Source organism: Hordeum vulgare, chromosome 2H (genome assembly GCF_904849725.1).
Source record: "Hordeum vulgare subsp. vulgare chromosome 2H, MorexV3_pseudomolecules_assembly, whole genome shotgun sequence".
Taxonomy (NCBI): domain Eukaryota; kingdom Viridiplantae; phylum Streptophyta; class Magnoliopsida; order Poales; family Poaceae; genus Hordeum; species Hordeum vulgare.
Window position 1 is genome coordinate 168373140 of NC_058519.1, and position 21012 is coordinate 168394151.

A 21012-nucleotide genomic window follows, 5' to 3' on the forward strand; every position below is an offset into this window, starting at 1 on the left:
CCATCAGTCTTATTACTTGTTCAAGATCTATTTGAGTTAATTCTCTTATTTGGTTCAACCTTTCATTCTTCATTATTCTGGAGTGTCTTAGTTATTCTTGGTGGTGTTCTCCTTTTCATTTCAGCTTTGAAGATTCAAAGGAGTGTTTCTCTTAATCTTTGTGCATTCTCTTGGAGATTCATCATTTCAGCTTGGTGTCGTCATTTTATTTGTTCCAATCCTGAGTATCCCTTTCTTGCCATCCGGTGCGTTTCCGAGTTATTTTCATTCTCGATCCTCCCAAGGCCATCATTTTAGAAAATTCTTCGTTCTCAGCTTTCAGTTTTCATCCTCAATTCTTCTCAATTGTTGTCTCTTCGTTCGTCTCTCATTTATCCGGTGCCTTGTTCAAAATTCTTCTCTTAGGTGGCTCATGATCTCTTCATTCTCATGTATCTCCATTAATTCGTGGTGTTCCCATTCAGTTGTGAATTCTTACCGGTATGTCCTTCAATCACGCCTCAAGTGGTGCTTATCTCCCTGTCTCTCCAAGATTCATTTCTAGAAGATTAAGTCGTATGCTAATTCCGTGCTTGTCATCAATTAAACTTGATGAAGGATAAGCATAACATAATTCTTATTCTTGTTCAAAGTAATCTGAATTCTTCATCCGGAGTGTCTCATTTTATCAATTTCTTTTCTCAAGTGCTTATCTTTTCTTTGACGGAGTTCCAAGTTCTTTTAAGTATCTCTTTGTGAGGCTTCATCTAAATCTTGGCAAGGTCATAATCTTATTCTTTCATCCTTCATATATTTGCATTATTCATTTGTATACGGAGGTCCTTCTTGGTGGTTCTTCAAGTATGTGATTTTTTTCTTAAGTGTTCTTCAAGATTCTTGTTGCAATACCTCAACTATCCTTTCTCTTGCATTTATAGGGGCAATTGTTCTTTCTTTATCCTTGAGGTGGTGTTATAGCATTCTTGTTAGTGTAGGAGCCTCGAAGAGTTTTCCTTTCAAGAATGAGATAATTAAATCCACCAATTCTTTGATCATGAGATATTTCAACCCATGATTTCTTCATTGAGCTATCTTGGTTTGGACTTCACCTAAAGCTTTTCCTATGGATTATGCTATCATGGTGCTTGTCATTAATCCTAGTTCTCAATGCACCCTTTTGGTGTAAGAAAGTGTTCATTTCTTGTTGCCCCCAATCTATCCTTGTTTCTTTTAGTGGCTGGCTGTCACCTCATATTTGTTGAGATGATTTTCATAAGCCCACTACTATCTTGTTCTTTTCGTTGTTGGTTTTCCAACTACTACGTCAATTCTATGACCGGAAGCTCTTCAATTCTATTGTGATGATAGTTGTCATTCTTTTCTTCATTCTCTTCTTCTGCTTGAGCTAGTTCATATTCTCTTGTTCCGGAGGCATTGTGTTGTTGCTCTTTTGGGTCTATTATGTTGTTTATCAAGATCATGGTGTTCCCTTGTTCTATTTAGTTGTTTGTCATGTATATTGTCTAATTCTCTCTTCTTATCGAATTTTTTGTCCCATTTTCCTACCGAAGTGCTGCCGAAATTTTCCGTGAATTCTTGCCTCTTTCTCATATCAGTCCTCATCTCTTTGCAACCTTCAAGGATCGTTGGTTTCACTCGTTTGTCAAAGAAGCGACTAAATTTTACCTCTTCTTCCTTCTCATCCTCTCCCCCTTTCATTCTTGGATCTCGGGGCGAGATCCTCTTGTAGTGTAGGAGAGTTGTGACAGCCCGATGCCGACGCCTCAGAAGATTCCCCTTTATTTTCGTTTCCATCATATGATTATTTTATTTGTTGCATCATCATTGCATCATGCATGTCATCATTTCTCTTGCGTGCTTGGCTTGGTGTCTAGTTGCACCTTGGTGCATGTGAGTGTGAGTGTGAGTGCTTTGTGAGTGTGCCTTTGTGTTTGTTGTGTGATTGGGTGCCTCAAGGATTCTTCTCAAAACCCATTGTTGCACCAAAGCTCCAAAAATCCCTTCTTCCAATTTATTTAGTGGCTGAGTTTAAAGTCTCTATTTGGGGCCTAATAAAATGTTCCTCCTCTTTTAAAAAAACATTCTTATTATTTTTGGGACAACACTCTAGTTTTTACTTTGTTTTCTCCTTTTGCCTTATATCAAATCAGAGCCCCATTTTATATAAAAGGTTTTATTTTTATTCTTAAAATAAAACCCGATCTATTTTTATAAATTGGTGCATGTTTTAAGGAGCCCAAAAGTATTTTTTTTATTTGTTTATTTCCTTTTCTTTTGCCTCTGGCATTATTTTAAAATCAGCTTTTTTCGCGTATCCTTTTTTTTAGGAAGGAGATATCTGCCCAAGGCCCATCCGGCCACTTGGGCCTCTAGGCCGGCCCACCTACCCCCGCTAGCCTAGCGACACGAGCAGCTCTGCCCGAAACCCCATCTCCCCGTCGCCCTGCCGATCCCCTCCTCCTCCCTGTTCCCTTCTCGCACCGCCTCGCCCTGTGCCTCGCCATGGTTGCCAGCCCCCGAGCCGCCGCAGCTGCTCCCCCGCGTGCTCGCTGTGCGCCCCTCGCTCTCCGCGCCGCGCCGCCCCGAGCCGCCCTCTCCCGTGCGCCGCCCGCCCTGTTCCCCTCGGCCTCGGCCCTCGCGAGCTCGCGCGGCCGCCACCATGGCCGCCCAGCGCCTGCGCAAGGAGGGCCCCCCTGTCGGATGTCACCGAAGGTCCCCCGCGCCGTCGACTCGATCTCCTCGGCCCCGGTGCCGACGAGCAGCCCGTTGGTAGGAATGGAGAGCCCCGTTCCCGATCTCCTCCTCTGCCTCGCTGCTCGCCTCCACCGACGCCTCCCCGCCGTGGTGTCTTCCGCGTGCCGCGCCCGCTTGCTGCTGGCGTTGCTGTGTTGCCTGATGCGAGTGCTGTTGGTGCTGATGCATGTTGTTGCCCATGCCGCTGTTGCTGTCCCTGCTTTTGCTGGTTGCTGTGCCGAAGTTGCTTCCGTTGCTTACTGATCCTGCCGCGTGCTGCTGTCATTGCGTGCTAGGCTACTGTCGCTGCTTGATGTGCTTGCTTTCCTAGTGTCGTAGCTTGCTGCCACCGTTTTGCTAGATGTGCCGAGCCGCTGTTGTTGCCTGCTGCGTTTGCTGTTGCTGTAGATGCTAGCTCGCTAGGTTGCGGAGCTTGCTGTGCCTAGTTGCTTGGAGTTTCTCTTCCTGATGCATGCTGTAGCGTAGCTAGCTAGCTTGTGCTGTCGTTGCCTTGCCTGCTTGTGTTTGGCCTACTGATGCAAAGAGCTGTAGTTGCTGCTATGTGGCTGTAGATGCCCTGCTAGGCTTGGTTGCTGTGTTGCTTGCCGTTGTTTGCCGGCGCCATTGCATTTTTGTTGTGTTGCCGCTTGCGTTGCCTCGTGCGCAGTTCCCCTCCGCCGTGGAACCGACAAGATCACCGTGCACAACGACGAACCCCGAACATCGACGGAGACGTGATCGACTACCGACGCCGAAGACCCGAGAACCACGACGCCGAGCGAACGACTACCGTCGACGAGACCGTGTACCACGACGACAACTACTTCCACGACTTCCACGACGTCCGCTCCGAACCGAACCGCTCCGACTCGCACGCGTCAAAGGTATACCGATGGGACATGTCGTGTAACGAACGAATGTGTTGTATGAGATGAATGTATGTTGCACCGTATGTATGCCCGTTGCACGTTGTCTTTTGTTGTGCCCTCGACACATGGGAACCCGGTAACCGGGATCACCCCATCGTTATTTTACCGTACCCGCACACGCTCCCTATTCGTTGGCTCCGATACCCCGTTGAGTTATCGGGATAGGAACGTTGTCGTGGCATCGTTTTCGTTTTGCCGCCATGGTTCCCTCTCGCTCGTCGTGGATACATATGTTTCTTTCTCCTCTTGTCGTGGTGTGATGACTTGCATTCATGACGCATTCATGGCATATATCGTGTGTTGCATGCCTCTTGTGTCGTAGCTCTGTTCTATGCTCCGCGTGTTAACCGACTAGGATGCCATGTAGGAACGTCGCTTCACCCTTGACATGTTAACTACAATTTAATATTGCCGTGTAAATAATCGGGAGTGAACTAAATAATCAATCGTGGAGTTTCGTCGATATGTAACCCGTTGCATTTTGAGCTTTACTTAATGTGTAGTGTTTGCGTGAGGTGAATTGCCATGCCATCCCTTGCATCAATGAACTGATCATGCATCATAGTAGGTTATGCATCATGTTGTGCATCGTATGGTGAATATTTGTGTTGATGTTTGTTTCCGGTTTGCTCCGTCTCGATAGAGTTCCGCAAGCGTGTCGGAAAGTGAGGATCCGTTCGACCACGTCGGTTCGTCTGCTTCACGGAGTCATTCTTCTTCCAAGCGGGATCTCAGGCAAGATGACCATTTCCCCAAATACCATTACTATCATTGCCATGCTAGTTTTATCGCTTCTATCGATTATGTCTCGTTGCCTACCACATGTTAAATATCAGCCTCTCAACAATACCGTGATTACCTTCAACCTGTTCGACCTAGCAAACCACTGATTGGCTATGTTACCGCTTGCTTAACCCTGTTGTTAGCGTTGCTAGTTGCAGGTGCAGATGCTTCCATGTGAAAACATGGGATCTTTGTTATATCACCATATTAAATGCTATTTAATTTAATGCATCTATATACTTGGTAAAAGGTGGAAGGCTCGGCCTTTCTAGCCTGGTGTTTTGTTCCACCTTTGCCCCCTTAGTTTCGGCTACCGGTGTTATGTTCCATAATTGAGTGCTCCTAACACGATCGAGGTTGTTATGGGGACCCCCTTGATAATTCGTTTTAGATTAAAGCTGGTCCGGCAAGGCCCAATATTGGTTCTACATTTGCCCACCATAATAATTTTGCTAATATAGAAATGCATAGGGCGTCATGAACCCGAGGAGTAATTTTACATAAACAGGGGGGCAGTGCTGATGGTGTTGGTCCCAAACAGTCTGCCTGTGGGGCCACCACGGGGAAACTCGAGGTTTGGCACTCGTAGCTAGTTCCATCCGTCGTGTCCTGAGAACGAGATACGCGGCTCCTATCGGGATCGTCGACACGTCGGGTGGCCTTGCTGGATTAGTTTTACCTTTGACGAGATATCTTGTGCATCAGTATTCCGGTGATGCTTTGGGTAATCTCAGAGTTGAGGTTTTCCACTAGGGAATCCGACGAGATCGCGAGCTTCGTGATTGAGGATTTCTATGCGGCTTGTGATAATTTGTGATGGACTAGTTGGAGCACCCCTGCAGGGTTAAATCTTTTCGGAAAGCCGTGCCCGCGGTTATGTGGCAACGTGGAAAATTTGAAGTTAACTTAATTTAAACATGCCAACTGTGTGCGTAACCGTTACTGTCTCTTTCGTGAGTTCTTTCTCCGAACCAGGACACGGTGGGGTTATGTGTGACGTAGGTAGGTGTTCAGGATCATTCATTTGATCATCAGTAGTCACGTCCGCTATGCGTAGATCTTCCCCCTCTTATTTCTTGTACTCGTAAGTTTAGCCACCAAACATATGCTTAGCCACTGCTGCAACCTCACCACTTAACCATACCTCACCCACTAAGCTTTGCTAGTCTTGATACCTTTGGAAATGAGATTGTTGAGTCCCCTGTGGCTCATAGTTTACTACAACACCAGTTGCAGGTACATGTAAAGGTTACTTGACGCGAGCGCGTTGATTGATCATTTGGAGTTGCTTCTTCTTCTTCTTCATCGATCTAGGATGGGCTCCAGGCCCGCAGCCTGGGATAGCAAGGATGGACGTCGTTCTTATTTTTCTCAATTGTTTTCGTCCGTAGTCGGACCCTGCTCTTACTCTTGATGAATATGTAATGTACTGATGTGACTCTGATGTAGCTTGTGGCGAGTGTAAGTCAATTCTATTATATATCTCTTCTTTTCAGTACATGTACTTGTAACGATATCCATTCTTGCGACACGACGAGATGCGCTTCTATCCCTGACGAGGCCCTCGTGCCAAATTGAGGATAGGGTCGCATCTTGGGCGTGACAGGCATCCTACACATGTGCAGACTCTAAGAAGTTAATTTGAGCTCAAATTTTGCATCTAAAACAAAATAACTCCCACATACACTCCTACACTAAAAACCACAAACCACTCTACTTCTAGAGCATTTGAAATGAGCTAAACTAGCGATGAGAGATGAAATGATGAAGTAGCTAACTTTTTAGAACACTTGTGTGGTTGGTGCACGACCAAACCTAGACAAATATTGAGGAAAATGGAGCTTGGAGAGGAGAAAGCTTAAGTAGTGTGGCTCGAGCATTTCACCGAACACCTCATGTGCATGAACTAGAAGGGTGGCAAGAGCATGGCATGCACACCTCAACAGCCAAAAAATAGAGGAGAGGGTGGCAGGGACGAGGGTATATATAGGCAACACTTTAGTCCCGGTTTTTGTCTAAAACCGAAACTAATAGTCAACCATTTAGTCCTGGTTCTGATCAAAAACCGGGACTAATGCTCCGCGGCACGCCACGTGGCAGTCGCTGGATCTTTAGTCCCGTTTTTTACCCCGAACCGGGACTAATGAGATGAACCGAACCAGGACCAATGCCCTGGCAAACTGAACCGGGACCAATGCCCATTGGTCCCGGCTTTAGTTTGAACTAGGGCTAATGGTCTTTTATGCTTCGGCCGCAAGACCCGTTTTCTACTAGTGTCGACATTCGAGCTCCGATATTCATGCACTATATTGCATGCCTCAAAAGACAACTTGTGCTCCACAATTTCTAGTAAAAGTAGCTCCATATCTAGTTGTTGTTTTGTCCTTGATCTCCTCTACCATCACCTTGCAGTCAGAGGCAATGTGTATAGCTGGATATACAGATCTTTTGCAACGGCCAAGGTCTCCCGAATTGCCACAACTTCGAGTGTAGGAGCGTCATCTATTCCCTTGATGACCAGCGCTGAAGCCCCTTGGAAAATGCCCTCTTTGTTGCGACAGATAGCAGCTGCCACTCCCCCTTGTGCTGTTTTGGCAGACAGCGGCATCAACATTGATCTTCAAGTAGGCGTCCGGAGGACCTATCCAAATCCGCCCCAGGTATGTGCGAGTACCTTTGCTATGATCTGCAACCGCTGCGGACGCCATTAAAGCTTTTGAACTTGTTCGCTGCTGTCTCACGAAAAAGAAGGCTGAAGCGTTATGTTCCATTAGCAGACTGGGCCTTGGGCCTTTTCCTTTGTTTACCATGTGTCGATGTATATAGGCCGAAAGTACCCTTTTGCTTCTTTATAGGTTCACTTTCTAAAGAAAAACAAAAGATGGTGGATCACACCAGCCTGGGGTAGCATCGGTTCAGCAGAAATTAGCAGGTGGGGAAACAAAAATTGAGGCAATCAGTTGATCCTAAAAATAACTGATACTCGGAAATAGCTAACAGGGACGGCACACTCGGTACTCGTCTTCCCTGCTTTGTGTCCGTACTAATTCAGGAGTATATTTTTAGAAGTTGGTTTCATGGTATAAATTAATGGAAGATTGTTCTATTAACTCCATTTTGCCATGTACGCTTTGTATATCCAACTTTTGTCTTAGTATGTTTGTATTGACCCATTATAGTTCTTATTTGGCTCCTAGTTTGGTTCCGTGTGCGTCTACACAAAAGATGCCAAATTAAAGCATATCTAGGAGACCCTATAAAAACGCAAACTTAAAACTGCGATACGGATCGAAAAAAAATATATTTTAAGGATCCATTTTAGCTTTGTTCGAACAAAAACTATAAAACTGTGGTAAAGAGTTTCTTCCTCCGGCCCGGCGGCCGCTGCCCCTTCCTCCAGCCGGCCGTGCCGGCCACGCTGGTCGTGTCCAACCCCGTCGTACGCGCCCCGTCGCCCGTCTGCCATGCCCCGTCACTCGTCGACCGTGGCCCGTCCCCGTCGGCCGCGCCTCATCACCACGCCGTCCGTGCCCAACCTCACCGACCACGCCTTGTCGCCCGCCGGCCATGCCCCGTCGCCTCCGTCGTCAACGACTTGCTCTGTTGCCAGCCGCGCCGGCCGAGCGGTGCCCCTTTGCCTGACGCGCTGGGAGGATTCCGGCGGTCAGGCTGAGGTCATGGGAGGTCATGGCGAGGTCGATCTCTTCCAATTCAAACCGGCGCCGATCGATTGCGGCGTCCAGCGGCCTTTTCCGGCGTGAAGTGATGAATTCCGACAAGTTTAGGGTGAATTCCGGCAAACTCCGCGGCGGCGTGTTTGCTCCAACGAGGTTTGACCGGTATACAAGCCCTCCTTAGAATCAGCCTTCCAACCTCCAAAAATAAGGGTTGCGGTTTACCGTGCCCCCTAGAAAATTTACGGGTTAAACCATTTTTACGGTTTCTGTTCTGCACACTTTTTACGATTAAAACTTTAAAACGCAAAATTTTACGGGTTTAACCATTTATACGGGGTCTATTAGAGATGCTCTTGTCCCCCATCCCGCACCTCTATGGCCATGTCTAGAGGCTGATTCGTTAAGAGGAGATTACACTCTAAGCGCTAGAATTAAGATAAAATACGTCTCTCGTTCTCTTTTCATAGAGAACATCTTTGGTAGATGGAATCTAAGAATGTTTGATTTTTTTAGATAACATTTATAAATTATTACTTGACATGGTATTAGTTTTTTTTTTGTTCAAATCTTTTTTGATAACATTTCATGTAGGCATACATTAGTTTTTTGATACTTATATTAAAGAGCCCATGTTTAATTTTCGCTCCAACCCTCCAAAATATTAGGACCAGCCATGACAGATATAAAGAGGTACAATTGGGTCAAGATGTTATGACCAGTAACTAATTGGACCGCCAGCCTAGACGTATAAGGATTCTTTGAGGAGTTGGGTTGTAGATGTTCTAAGAACGTACATCTACATTTATACTAGTACAAAATAGGAATTGCATCTATGAATTCCAAAATTGAAATGCATACATCAACACAGTTTATTCTCCGATTAACGAGACATACAAAAATTAAGAGCTTTAGACAACTTATATTACTACAATATATAAATAGAAATTGTTTAGAGACACGAAGAGAAGAAGTATCCTGCTACGTAGTAGTTTCTTCCACTTACAGTACGAACATGCGACCGTATGCGCGGTCCATTCTATCACGTGCCGACGGTGCACCCTGTCGGCTGCGTGAATTTCAGTGACGCGACGGCGCCCCCGGTGCCGTTGAGGCCACCCCCGAGCGGCATGCCACCGGGGCCGGCGGCGAGCATGGCGGGGCAGCTGACGAAGAGGTGGTAGCTGCCGGAGACCCAGCTCCCGACCTTCCACTTGACGCGGCCGTCGATCTTGACCAGCAGCGACACGTACCCGGCGGCGATGTCCTGCTTCATGGCCTCGGCGACGTATCCGGCGACGGGCACGGACTCCCCGGACAGCACGGGGGACCAGATGGTGACGTCCCGGTGTCCCTGGTACATGGGCGGCAGGGAGACCGGCACGGTGACGGGCTCATCGCGGTAGGTGACGAAGACGTCGAGGCGCCTGTAGAAGATGCCGACGCGGTCATTGGGGTTGCGGGAGGCAAGCGTGACCTGCGCGGTGGCTGAGAGGGAGGGATCCCCGAGGTTGATGGAGCGGAGCTGCAGGTCCTGCAAGTAGAAGGAAGGCTTGGTGGGGCGGAGCGCAAGGTAGACGACGAGCGCAATGAATGCCACGACGACGACCAGCGCCAGGAGGCACGCGGCGAAGCCGCCGCAGCAGCGCCGGAGGTGGTGCTCGTGTCTGTGGTGCTTCTCCTTGCTCATGGCTCTGCTCTCTGTGCTGTGCTCTGTGTGACTGGTGGCTGGTGGGTGTGCGTGCAGTGGCTCGCTAGCTACTCTCTTCAGTGGGTGTTAATGGCTTTAAAAGTATAGGAAGATGGGGCGTGGAGGCCAGGGAAAGCAACGTCTCAACCGAAGAAGATTCTTCTGCTAATTCGATCGGGGAGTAACTTGCGCCCGCATGCGCGTGCGCTTTGAGATTCTTCCTTTATTCTCCTGTTTGATGCAGCTTGGTGATCATGTAGTGAGTCCCGTTTGATCAAGCACTCGTTAAAACAAAACTTAGCAATGCAGTTGCGTTTGACAAGGCCATGTGTACCACCGCTCGATCGCCTTATCAGGCTATGTTGACATCAATCTTTATTTACGGAACCATAAGGAAGCAGACTAATGGTGGCAGATCTGACTGATTCCCGCCAATATTTTAGCTGAGGTGGCGAGGCTGTCATTGTCAAAGAGAAAATACAGTACGTAGTAAAATTGCGTGCTCTAGAATGACACAGTTAGCAGAAAAAAAATCGAAGTTATGGGCCGCTGCTGCTCGGGTGCTGTTGTCTTCTGGCGGGGATGGGCGTGAATGTAGTACACAACCAGGGTGTGCGGCGCATCATATGAAATCATGCATAGCTGCAATCAAGAGCCCTACACCCACCGCCGCTCTCCAACTCCCGAGTCGATGTCCCCTCTATCCAGCGCGATTTGCTTCATATTTAACGTGAGCAAACCCATGCGAGAGTCACCGGCTTCCACTGAGTACGCAAATATGGATTTAGGTGAAACTTTATGCATATACGAATATTTCACGAACCTTTCTAGCTAAGGGTAGGCGGCATCCGTAGCTGATGGATATGCATATACCACCTACCATTGAACCTTTTCCGTTCTTTAGCTTCGCTTGGCACATGGTCAGAGCCACCGGCATCGAAGCCAGGCTGTGTTTGTAATCAACTTCTGAATTATTTCTGACCCCATTGTAAAGGTTTTATTTTTTTGTTAAGAGCAACCAAAGCCAGATGGTAGTTTGTTGCATTTCCTGCTGTATTGGTTTTTTTATTTTTTGAAACGGAACATGTATTAGTTTTGGTTGTGGCTAGCAGACATACTTTTATGTCCACGTTTGGTCATGAAGGCTTGGTGGGGCGGAGCGCCAGGTAGACGACGAGCCACGCGAAGAAGCCGACACAGCAGCGCCGGAGATGGTGCTTGTGCAGTTTGGCTTATGGCTCTCTCTCTTTTCTCTTTCTTTTTTTTGCTGGTCGTGGCTCTACGCTCTACTCTCTGTTCTTTACTTTGGGTACTGCGGTGTGTAGCTTGCTCTCTTCAGTGAGTGAGCGATCCACGCTATCCAACAGAGCACGTACGTGTTAATGGCTTTAGAAATCACTGGAGATGATAGCTAACGAGTGCAGTACTGCACTGCATGCGTAAAAGTGTTTTTGGTCGGATCTTGGTATGGATGGGGTGGACGCAAGGAAAGCAACGTCTCAACCGACCTTCTGGTAATTCGATCGGCAAGTACTTCGACGGGGAACAACATTATCTGGCTACGCGGTACGGTTTATGCGAAACACCGGTGATTATCTCAAGCCTTCTTGATCATGCACACGAGTGTCAAGATACTTCGGACAATGTGTGTCTCCGAGGAGAGATGCTACATCCACGTAAATTCTTAGGTATGTTTACGGGCTGATGTGACTTGACCATGTTTGATTGAATTAAGGCGAGGGGATGCCCATCATATGTATCCAGCATATTGATAATTTATAAAATACTTATGTAAGTAATATTTATCTATATTTATAATATACTTATATGACTTTGATGTATTTTACATATAAGAATTAATTGGACTAATGTTGTTTTCAGTAGAATTACCGTGGTGCTGTTTTTTTTTGAAAATAAAAGTTTTTCAGAATCGTTTGAATTTTTTTGATTATTTTTCCTGAGAAAATAAGAAATACCGGAGCGAAGAATCATCAGAGGAGGCCTCCTGGGTGCGCCCTGATGGCTTGAGACCATCCGTGGCTCCGGTTGACGTGATTTCAATACTGAAAAATTCTATAAATCCGGAAACCTATGCAAGTTAATCTAAAACTTTCGTTCCGCCATCGCAAGCCTCTGCCTCGAAGAAAACTCATCTGAAACCCTGTTCTGGCACCCTGCCGGAGGGGGCAACCCTGTTCTGATACAATTGAACCTTTTTTCTTCTTTAGCTTCGCGGCACATGCTCAATGTCGCCTGCATCGAAGCCAGACTGTGTTTGTAATCAACTTTTGAATTATTTCTGACCCCATTGTAAAGGTTTTATTTTTTTGTTAAGAGCAACCTAAGCCAGATGGTAATTTGCTGCATTTCCTGCTGTATTAGTTTTTTTTTTTAATTTTTGAAAGAAAAAAGTCTAAAATAAATCTTAAACTTGTAGACAAAACCTAAACCAAACCCTGAACTTTAAATCCCTAAAATCAGCACATCGAACTCACTGATCCTGATCTATTTTAAACCTTGAGAGAACTTAGCTGGTATTTACTGAATTGGGCTGGGCTTATTAGCGCAGTTGCGCACACGCGCCCTCTGCTTTGTTTTTCTTTGATTTTTTATGTTCTTTCTTATTTTCCACACATGTTTACTTTTTTTTCAGTATCCAATGTAATTTTTAACGCACATATGTATATTTTTTTTGATAAACTTCCAATATTTTCCAACACATTATGTACATTTTAAAAGTACATCTTATAAAAAAAATTAATACATGGTAATATTTTTCCAACTACATATTTTATATTTTATAAATAACAATAAACATTTTATAAAATTGATGAACATTCTTTTCAAGGTATGGCACACTTTTTTAAAAGGCGCAACCTTTTTACATTGTACACACTTTTTTAAATGTCACAAACACGTTTCTTGAAACTTGAGAACATTCTTGACATTTTACATTTTCCTGAATGTAAGAAAGATTTTTTTCAAATCCCACAAGTTTTATTATACATTGTATTTTTTCTGAGAACTATTATACATTGTATAAACATTTGTTTGGAGGGCTCCACATATTTGTGGTACGGGTCCTTTATACATGTTATACATTTCAGTCTTTATTAATCGTATGTGCGACTTAAATATTTCGGCATCTTTAATTATGTTAGTCATAGTCCTCTGGTGTAATGTCTAGCAGAATGAGATCAACCCTGCCAGGTCCCAAGTTCGACTCCATGGTTGTTATTTTTGTTTTGGAATCATTGCGTAGCGCGTTAATAAAAAGAAAGGAAGATTTTACGTCGTGCGTAAAGAAAAAACTCGCTTCATGTCTGGTGGGCCGGCCCAGTTGAGTCTACAGCCAACAATCCGGAAATATTATTTAAAAAACATGGACCGATTTCGAAAATCTGAATATTTTTTATAGCATGTGAAAAACTGTTGGAGTTCTGAATGTTTTTTGCCAAACGTGGTTTTTCTGAAATTGTGAACATCTTTTATAAATACGAATAGAACTAAAAAATCCCAAAAAAAATTTGAAACAAAAAAGACATAGAGTTTGTGACAAAAATAGGAAAATAAATATTTTTCACTTCTGAACAATTTTAAAAATGCGCGAACTTTTTTTAAAGTTCATAAATTCTTTTTGTTAGTGGGCCAGCCCAATTTCTGTCTATGAGAGTAGCAGCCTCGGAGGTTATCCCGGTCGGGATTGTGGTATTGCCAAAATCCCGGTGTGCCAAACGGGCATAGGGTTCAAAATAGACCGGGGTTACAAGTTCGGAGTGCCAATTTCAGGGATTCAAAGTTCAGGATTTCATTTAGCTTTCGTCTACAACTTCAAGGTTTGTTTTGGACTTTTTTCTTTTTAAAACGGAACTTGTTTTAGTTTTGGTTGTGGCTAGCAGACATACTTTTATGTCCATGTTTCGTCATGAAGGCTTGACGGGGCACGACGAGCCACGCGACGAAGCCGACACAGCAGCGTCGGAGATGGTGCTTGTGCTAGTGCTTGTGCAGTTTGGCTTATTTTTTGAAATGTTGGTAGTTGCTCTGCCAAAATTCATATATCAAAGGGGAACATAGTACACAAGGTGACCGAGGGCAAAAGCGTCAAAGCAAGGATGCCATAAAAGGAAGAAAATACAATACAAATGAGTGAAGCCCTCAGCCTGGGTCGAAAGGGATCCTAGCGCCTCGCATGTACCACAAGGAGATTTCATCCTAAGCCGTTGCGTGAACATGCGCATGTTGATATGTGCCAAACGTATCTATAATTTCTGCTTGTTCCATGATCTTTTGGATGACATTGTTATATGCTTTCCTACACTTTTATATCTTTTTACACATATTTGGACTAACCTATTAACTCAGTGCATCTAGTGCAAGTTTCTATCTGCTCATGTCTTTTTTGCAGGGAATTTTACCCCAACTTACAGAGTCCCAAAAATTCTGAGAAAAATATATAAAAATCAGCGTGACGGAAGCTTCCGGAGCATCAAAGATGGGCCAGAGGGGAGCCAGGGCCTGCCCAGGCGGCCTCCCTGCACGGCCTGGCACCTAGCCACGCCCACAGGTCGCCTGGGGGGGGCCCACCTCCTCTGACGCCCTCCTTTGGCCTATATTTACCCTTCCGATCGGAAACTCTTCCATCATATCCACAATCGCGAATTTCTCCATTATTCCGCCGCCGGAGCGCTTCCGAGATCGGGATCGTGAGGAGACCTCTTCCCGGAACCCTGCCGGAGGGAGGATTGACCTCTGGGAGCTTCTCCACCGCCATGGACGGTTCCTGGACGTGTCGTGAGTAGTCCTCCTTGGACCATGGGTCCATGACCAGTAGCTATGTGATGTCTTCTCTCCAATCTTGTGCTTCAATGATTTGCCCTTTTGAGCTGCCATACATGATCAAGGCATCTATGTAATTCTCCTGCTATTGTTATGTTTGGTTTGCTCGGATCCGATGGATTATGAGATTATGTTCAGATTGTGATGAGTTCTATATTTGATTATCCTTTTATATTTTTTTCTTTAGTGATTCATGCATGTTCTCCATTGCTCTTTATTGCTTTGGCCGAGTAGTAGATTGTAACTCCAAGAGGGAGCGTTATGCATGATTGTGGGTTCATGCCTGATACGTCTCCAACGTATCTACTTTTCCAAACTCTTTTCCCTTGTTTTGGACTCTAACTTGCATGAGTTGAATGGAACTAACCCGGACTAACGTTGTTTTCAGCAGAATTGCCATCGTGTTATTTTTGTGCAGAAATAGAAGTTCTCGGAATGTCCTGAAAATTTAAGGAGAATGTTTCTGGAATAAAAGAAAAATACCTGCGCAAGGATCCACCGGAGGGGGCGTGCCAGTGGGCCACAAGCCCACAGGCCGCGGCCTCCCCTAGGCTGCGTCGTGAGGGCTTCTGGGGCCCACGTGGCACCACCGCCCCCAAACTCGGCTCTATATCTTCCGTCTCGCCCGGAAAAAATCAGAGAGAAGGTTTCATCGCGTTTTACGATACGGAGGCGCTGCCACCTCCTGTTCTTCATCTCGAGGGCAGATCTGGAGTCCGTTCGGGGCTCCAGAGAGAGGAAATCATCGCCATCGTCATCATCAACCTTCCTCCATCGACAATTCCATGATGCTCTTCATCGTTCATGAGTAATCTCATCGTAGGCTTGCTGGACGGTGATGAGTTGGATGAGATCTATCATGTAATCGAGTTAGTTTTGACGGGGATTGATCCCTAGTATCCACTATGTTCTAGATTGATGTTGCTACTACTTGGCTATGCTTAATGCTTGTCACTAGGGCTCGAGTGCCATGATTTCAGATCTGAACCTATTATGTTGTCGCCAATATATGTGTGTTTTAGATCCTATCTTGCAAGTTGTAGTCAACTACTATGTGTTATGACCCGGCAACCCCGGAGTGACAATAGCCGGAACCACTCCCGGAGATGACCATAGTATGAGGAGTTCATGTGTTCACCACATCTTAATGCGTTGGTCTGGTTCTTTATTAAAAGGAGAACCTTAATATCCCGTAGTTTCCATTAGGACCCCGCTGCCATGGAAGGGATGGACAATAGATGTCATGCAAGTTCTTTTCCCTAAGCACGTATGACTACATACCGAATACATGCCTACATTAGATCGACGAACGGGAGCTAGTCACTTATCTCTCTGTGTTATAGAGGTTACATGATGAATCACATCCGTCATACTCATCCATCACCGATCCACTGCCTACGAGTCTTTTACTACTGGTCCTTGCTACGTTACTTGTCCAGGCTTGTCCCTTGCTACAAAAGGGATTGGGCCAGTTTGTTGCTATTGTTGCTACTACTGTTACTCTGCTGCTACTGTTGTTCCTTGCTACCTCGCTGTTACTTGTTGCAAGAATTTTTCAACTCCGCTTCCGGGGAAGAATAGTTCCTTGTCCATGTGCTATTTACTGGTGCCATTGATACAACAGTTTGGAATAGTCTGGCATCAACAGATCTGTTTCTGACACCGTTGCTATCATACTACTTTGTTACTCATACTTTTCTTGCAGACACTAATCTTTCAGGTGTGGTTGAATCTGACAAACTCAGCTGCTAATACTTGAGAATATTCTTCCATTTCCCCTTGAGGCGGATCAACAAATTTGGGTCGAATACTCTACCCTCGAAAACTGTTGCGATCCCCTACACTTGTGGGTTATCAATGTCCCCTGATGTCTAGCTTGAGTAACAGAAACATGAGACTAGGGGATGTGTTGTTGCCACGAGGGAGAAAACAACGGTGCTTGTGACCGCGGTTGCAAGGATTGTTTACCTTACACAAAGTTCGTTAATGCAGTTGTCCGTTTCTTTGAGTTTACACTTTGGGTGGGGCTCGCAACTTAATACCAGCGAGATGTTCTGGATAGACATCTCAAGGTGGATGATTAGTAAGTAGATGCTGATGAATAAACGGTCTACTTGTCTTGCCGTACTGCCAATTACTATTGAGACTCTAACTTTCGAGTAGCATAATTAGCATTGCGGTGCGTTCATAATTCTTTCAATTGCCCAGCTGTAATTTGTTTACCCATGCATAGTTGTTTACCATCTTTTGGGAGAGAGACATCACTAGTGAACATCATGTGACTCAGGTCCATATTACACCATTGCTTACACCTCCATCATTTACTGCTTTCATTTACTGTTCCGTTGCAATCACTATCACCATTCCTGCTTGCAAGTTGTAGTCACCTACTATGTGTTATGACCCGACAACTCCGGAGTGACAATAGCCGGAACCACTCCCGGAGATGATCATAGGATGAGGAGTTCATGTATTCACCATGTGTTAATGCGTTGGTTCGGTTCTTTATTAAAAGGAGAACCTTAATATGCCGTAGTTTCCATTAGGATCCCGCTGCCATGGGAGGGATGGACAATAGATGTCATGCAAGTTGTTTTCCCTAAGCACGTATGACTACACACGGAATACATGCCTACATTAGATCGACGAACGGGAGCTAGTCACTTATCTCTCCGTGGTATAGCTGTTACATGATGAATCACATCCTCATACTCATCCATCACCGATCCACTGCCTACGAGTCTTTTACTACTGGTCCTTGCTACATTACTTGTCCAGGCTTGTCCCTTGCTACAAAAGGGATTGGGCCACTTTGCTGCTACTATTGCTACTGCTGTTACTCTGCTGCTGCTGCTGTTCCTTGCTACTTCGTTGTTACTTGTTGCAAGACTTGTTTGACTCCGTTGCCGGGGAAGAATAGTTCCCCGTCCACGTGCTATTTACTGGCGCCATTGATACAACAATTAAGAATAGTCTGCCGTCAACAGATCTGTTTCTGACACTGTTGCTATCATACTACTTTGCTACTGATACTTTGCTTGCAGACACTAATCTTTCAGGTGTGGTTGAATCTAACAAACTCAGCTGCTAATACTTGAGAATATTCTTTCGTTTCCCCTTGAGGCGAATCAACAAATTCGGGTCGAATACTCTACCCTCGGAAACTGTTGCGATCCCCTACACTTGTGGGTTATCAAGACCTTTTCCTGGCGCCGTTGCCGGGGAAGCACAGTTATATTCTCCGAGTCACTTGGGATTGACGTCTGCTGGTCACTATGAGGAATCCGAAAGATCCAAGAACTAAAATCTTGCCTTCCACTACGGGGAGAGGTAAGGAACTGCCATCTAGCTCTACACTTGATTCACCTTCAGTTTTGAGTAAGTTTGCGACTTCGCCTCCTGCTAGAAATCTTGATATGTCGCCTGTGCATGATGATGCTACTTCTGCTGCCCATGATGCTTATGATGATGCTATGCTTGATACTATGCCTGATGGTGCTATGCTTGATACTATGCCTGATGATGTTATGCCTGACACTGCTTTGCCACTAGGTGCATTCCTTGAGGCACATATTGCTAGAGTTGCTGCTAGATGTGATGATACTTCTGAAACTGCTGATTTATTGAAGTAGAACCTGCTACTATGCCTGAATTGCGTGTTATGCGTGAGCGCTATGTTATGGAGGGAGAGATAGCTGAGGACTTTCTTGCGCGTAAGGATAGCTATGATGTTGAGAAACTACTGCGCAAGTGGAAATAAAAATCTCTGAACGCTAGGATGAAATACGACCCGAAGTTCGCTACTTCGCCTATCTTTGTGACCGATAAGCATTATGAATTCTGTGTCGACCCTGAGTTAATCATTCTTGTCGAATCTGATCCTTTTCATGGTTATGAGTCTGAAACGGTTGTAGCCCATCTTACCAAACTGCACGATATAGCCACCCTATTCACTAGTGAGGAAAAGATCCGCCATTACTATATCCTCAAGCTGTTTCCTTTCTCGCTAAAGGATGAAGCTAAGACTTGGTTCACTTATCTTGCTCCTGGATGTGTGCGTAGTTCCCACGATATGGTCTACTACTTCTCTGAGAAATATTTCCCTTCCCATAAGAAGCAAGCTGCCTTGCAGGAAATATACAACTTTGCTCAAGCTGAAGAAGAGAGTCTCCCACAAGCTTGGGGGAGGCTCATCCAGCTACTGAATGCTTTGCCTGATCACCCTCTTGAGAAGAATGAAATACTTGATATCTTCTATAATGGACTTACTGATGCTTCCAAAGACCACCTAGATAGTTGTGCCGGTTGTGTTTTTAGGGAAAGAACTGTAGAACAAGCTGAGATTCTACTGAATAACATCTTGTGCAATGAGAATGCTTGGACTATTCCCGAACCACCTCCTAAGCCAACTCCGAAGAAAAGAGGTATTCTATTCCTCAGTCCTGAAGATATGCAAGAAGCCAAGAAATCTATGCGAGAGAAAGGCATTAAATCTGAAGATGTCAAAATCTACCACCTATCGAAGAGATCCATGGTCTCGATAACCCGATACACATAGTAGAAGTAAATTCTCTGCGTAGGTTTGATGAGAGTGATATTCCTTTTGATAAACCTACTAGCTTATGCCTGGATGAATTTGATAACTTTGTTGCCAAACAACAGAGTTTAGATGATTGTGTTAGCAGACAATTGGAACATAATGCTCGTATGCTTAGTCATTTAAGTGCTTGTGTGGACAGAAATGTCAATGATCTTAAGCTCCTAAGTTAACATGCCTCTATGGTTACTACTGAGGTAGAACAAGTACTTAAAGCTCAGAATGACTTGCTCAACGAGTTGAATGATAATTCCATTAGAGTTGTTACTAGAGGCGGTAGAATGACCCAGGAACCTTTGTATCCTGAGGGTCATCCTTAGAGAATTGAACAATATTCTCAAGGAGTTAGCACTGATGCACCTAGTCATCCTAGAAAGAAGAATAAAGATGATAGGAACCTGCACGCTAGCAACTCTGATGCTGAAACACAATCTGGTGATGAATATGAGCCTAATGATAATATCAATAGTGATGTTCATGTAGATGCTCAATCTAGCAATGATAAGGATGTGGAGATTGAACCTGTTGATCTTGATAACCCACTGCCTAAGACTAAGAGATATGATAAGAACGACTTCGATGCTAGGAAGCATGGTAAAGAAAGGGAACCATGGGTTCAGAAACCCATGCCCTTTCCTCCCAAACCATCCAAGAAAAAAGATGATGAGGATTTTGAGCGATTCGTTGAAATGACCAGACCTGTCTTTCTGCAAATGCGTTTGACAGATATGCTCAAAATGTCTCCGTATGCTAAGTACATAAAAGATATTGTGACTAATAAGAGGAGGATACCTGAGGTTGAGATTTCCACAATGCTTGCTAATTATACCTTCAAGGGTGGAACTCCCAAGAAACTAGGTGATCCTGGTGTGCCCACTATACCTTGCTCCATTAAAGGAAACTACATTAGAACTGCTTTATGCGACCTTGGAGCCGGTGTTAGTGTTATGCCTCTCTCTCTTTATCATAGAATTGAATTGGATAAGTTGACACCCACTGAAATCTCTCTACAAATGGCCGATAAATCAACTACTTTCCCTATCGGCATTTGCGAGGATGTGCCTCTTGTGGTTGCTAACGTCACCATCTTAACAGACTTTGTTATCTTGGATATTCCTAAGGACGATGCCATGGCAGTCATACTCGGAAGACCCTTTTTAAACATTGCAGGGGCTGTTATAGATTGCAACAAAGGCAATGTCACTTTCCATGTCAATGGTAATGAGCATACGGTGCACTTTCCGAAGAAACAATATCGAGTATATTGCATCAATGCTATCAAAAAACTTCATGGATTCTTATTGGGAGCTTTGAATGCCCTATACCTCTTGTTAAGATGAAGTATGATTTGCTTGTTGGGGAGATTCACATCCCCATTGAGGTGACCTAGTGACTATTCGGAAATTCTCCGTTCCCATTTGCGTTTTGAAAAGGTTTGTTGAAGAGACTTGATCAACCTCATTGACGGATTTTCTTTCGATGACCATGAGATGGATGAATCAAGGAGTCACAAACCTCTGTTCCAAGTTTTCACTTTTGGTTGCTTAGAAGAAAAATTATAGATTTAGTTTAGTTTTCCCTGTTTTCTGTTTTAGCGTCCGATAGGAAAGTACCCCGAAAATAAAAGTTCTCCGAACTTCCTGAAAATCAAGTATGATTTTTTCTGGAATTTTTGAAAAATTCTGAGACAAAGAGCTTGTCTGGGGGCCACACCAGTGGGCCACAAGACCTAGGGGCGCGGGCACCCCCCTGGCCGTGCCACCCAGG

At 44.9% G+C, this 21012-nt stretch overlaps 1 protein-coding gene across 1 annotated transcript; it reads right to left on the reverse strand.

Annotated features, from left to right (window-relative positions):
- Positions 1–8959: 8959 nt before the first annotated feature.
- On the reverse strand, positions 8960–10211 carry LOC123429858 (NDR1/HIN1-like protein 1). The gene has a single exon (XM_045113833.1). It carries the CDS (start codon positions 9807–9809, stop codon positions 9162–9164), a length of 648 nt encoding a protein of 215 aa, XP_044969768.1. The 5' UTR covers positions 9810–10211; the 3' UTR covers positions 8960–9161.
- Between the last annotated feature and the right edge of the window lie 10801 nt (positions 10212–21012).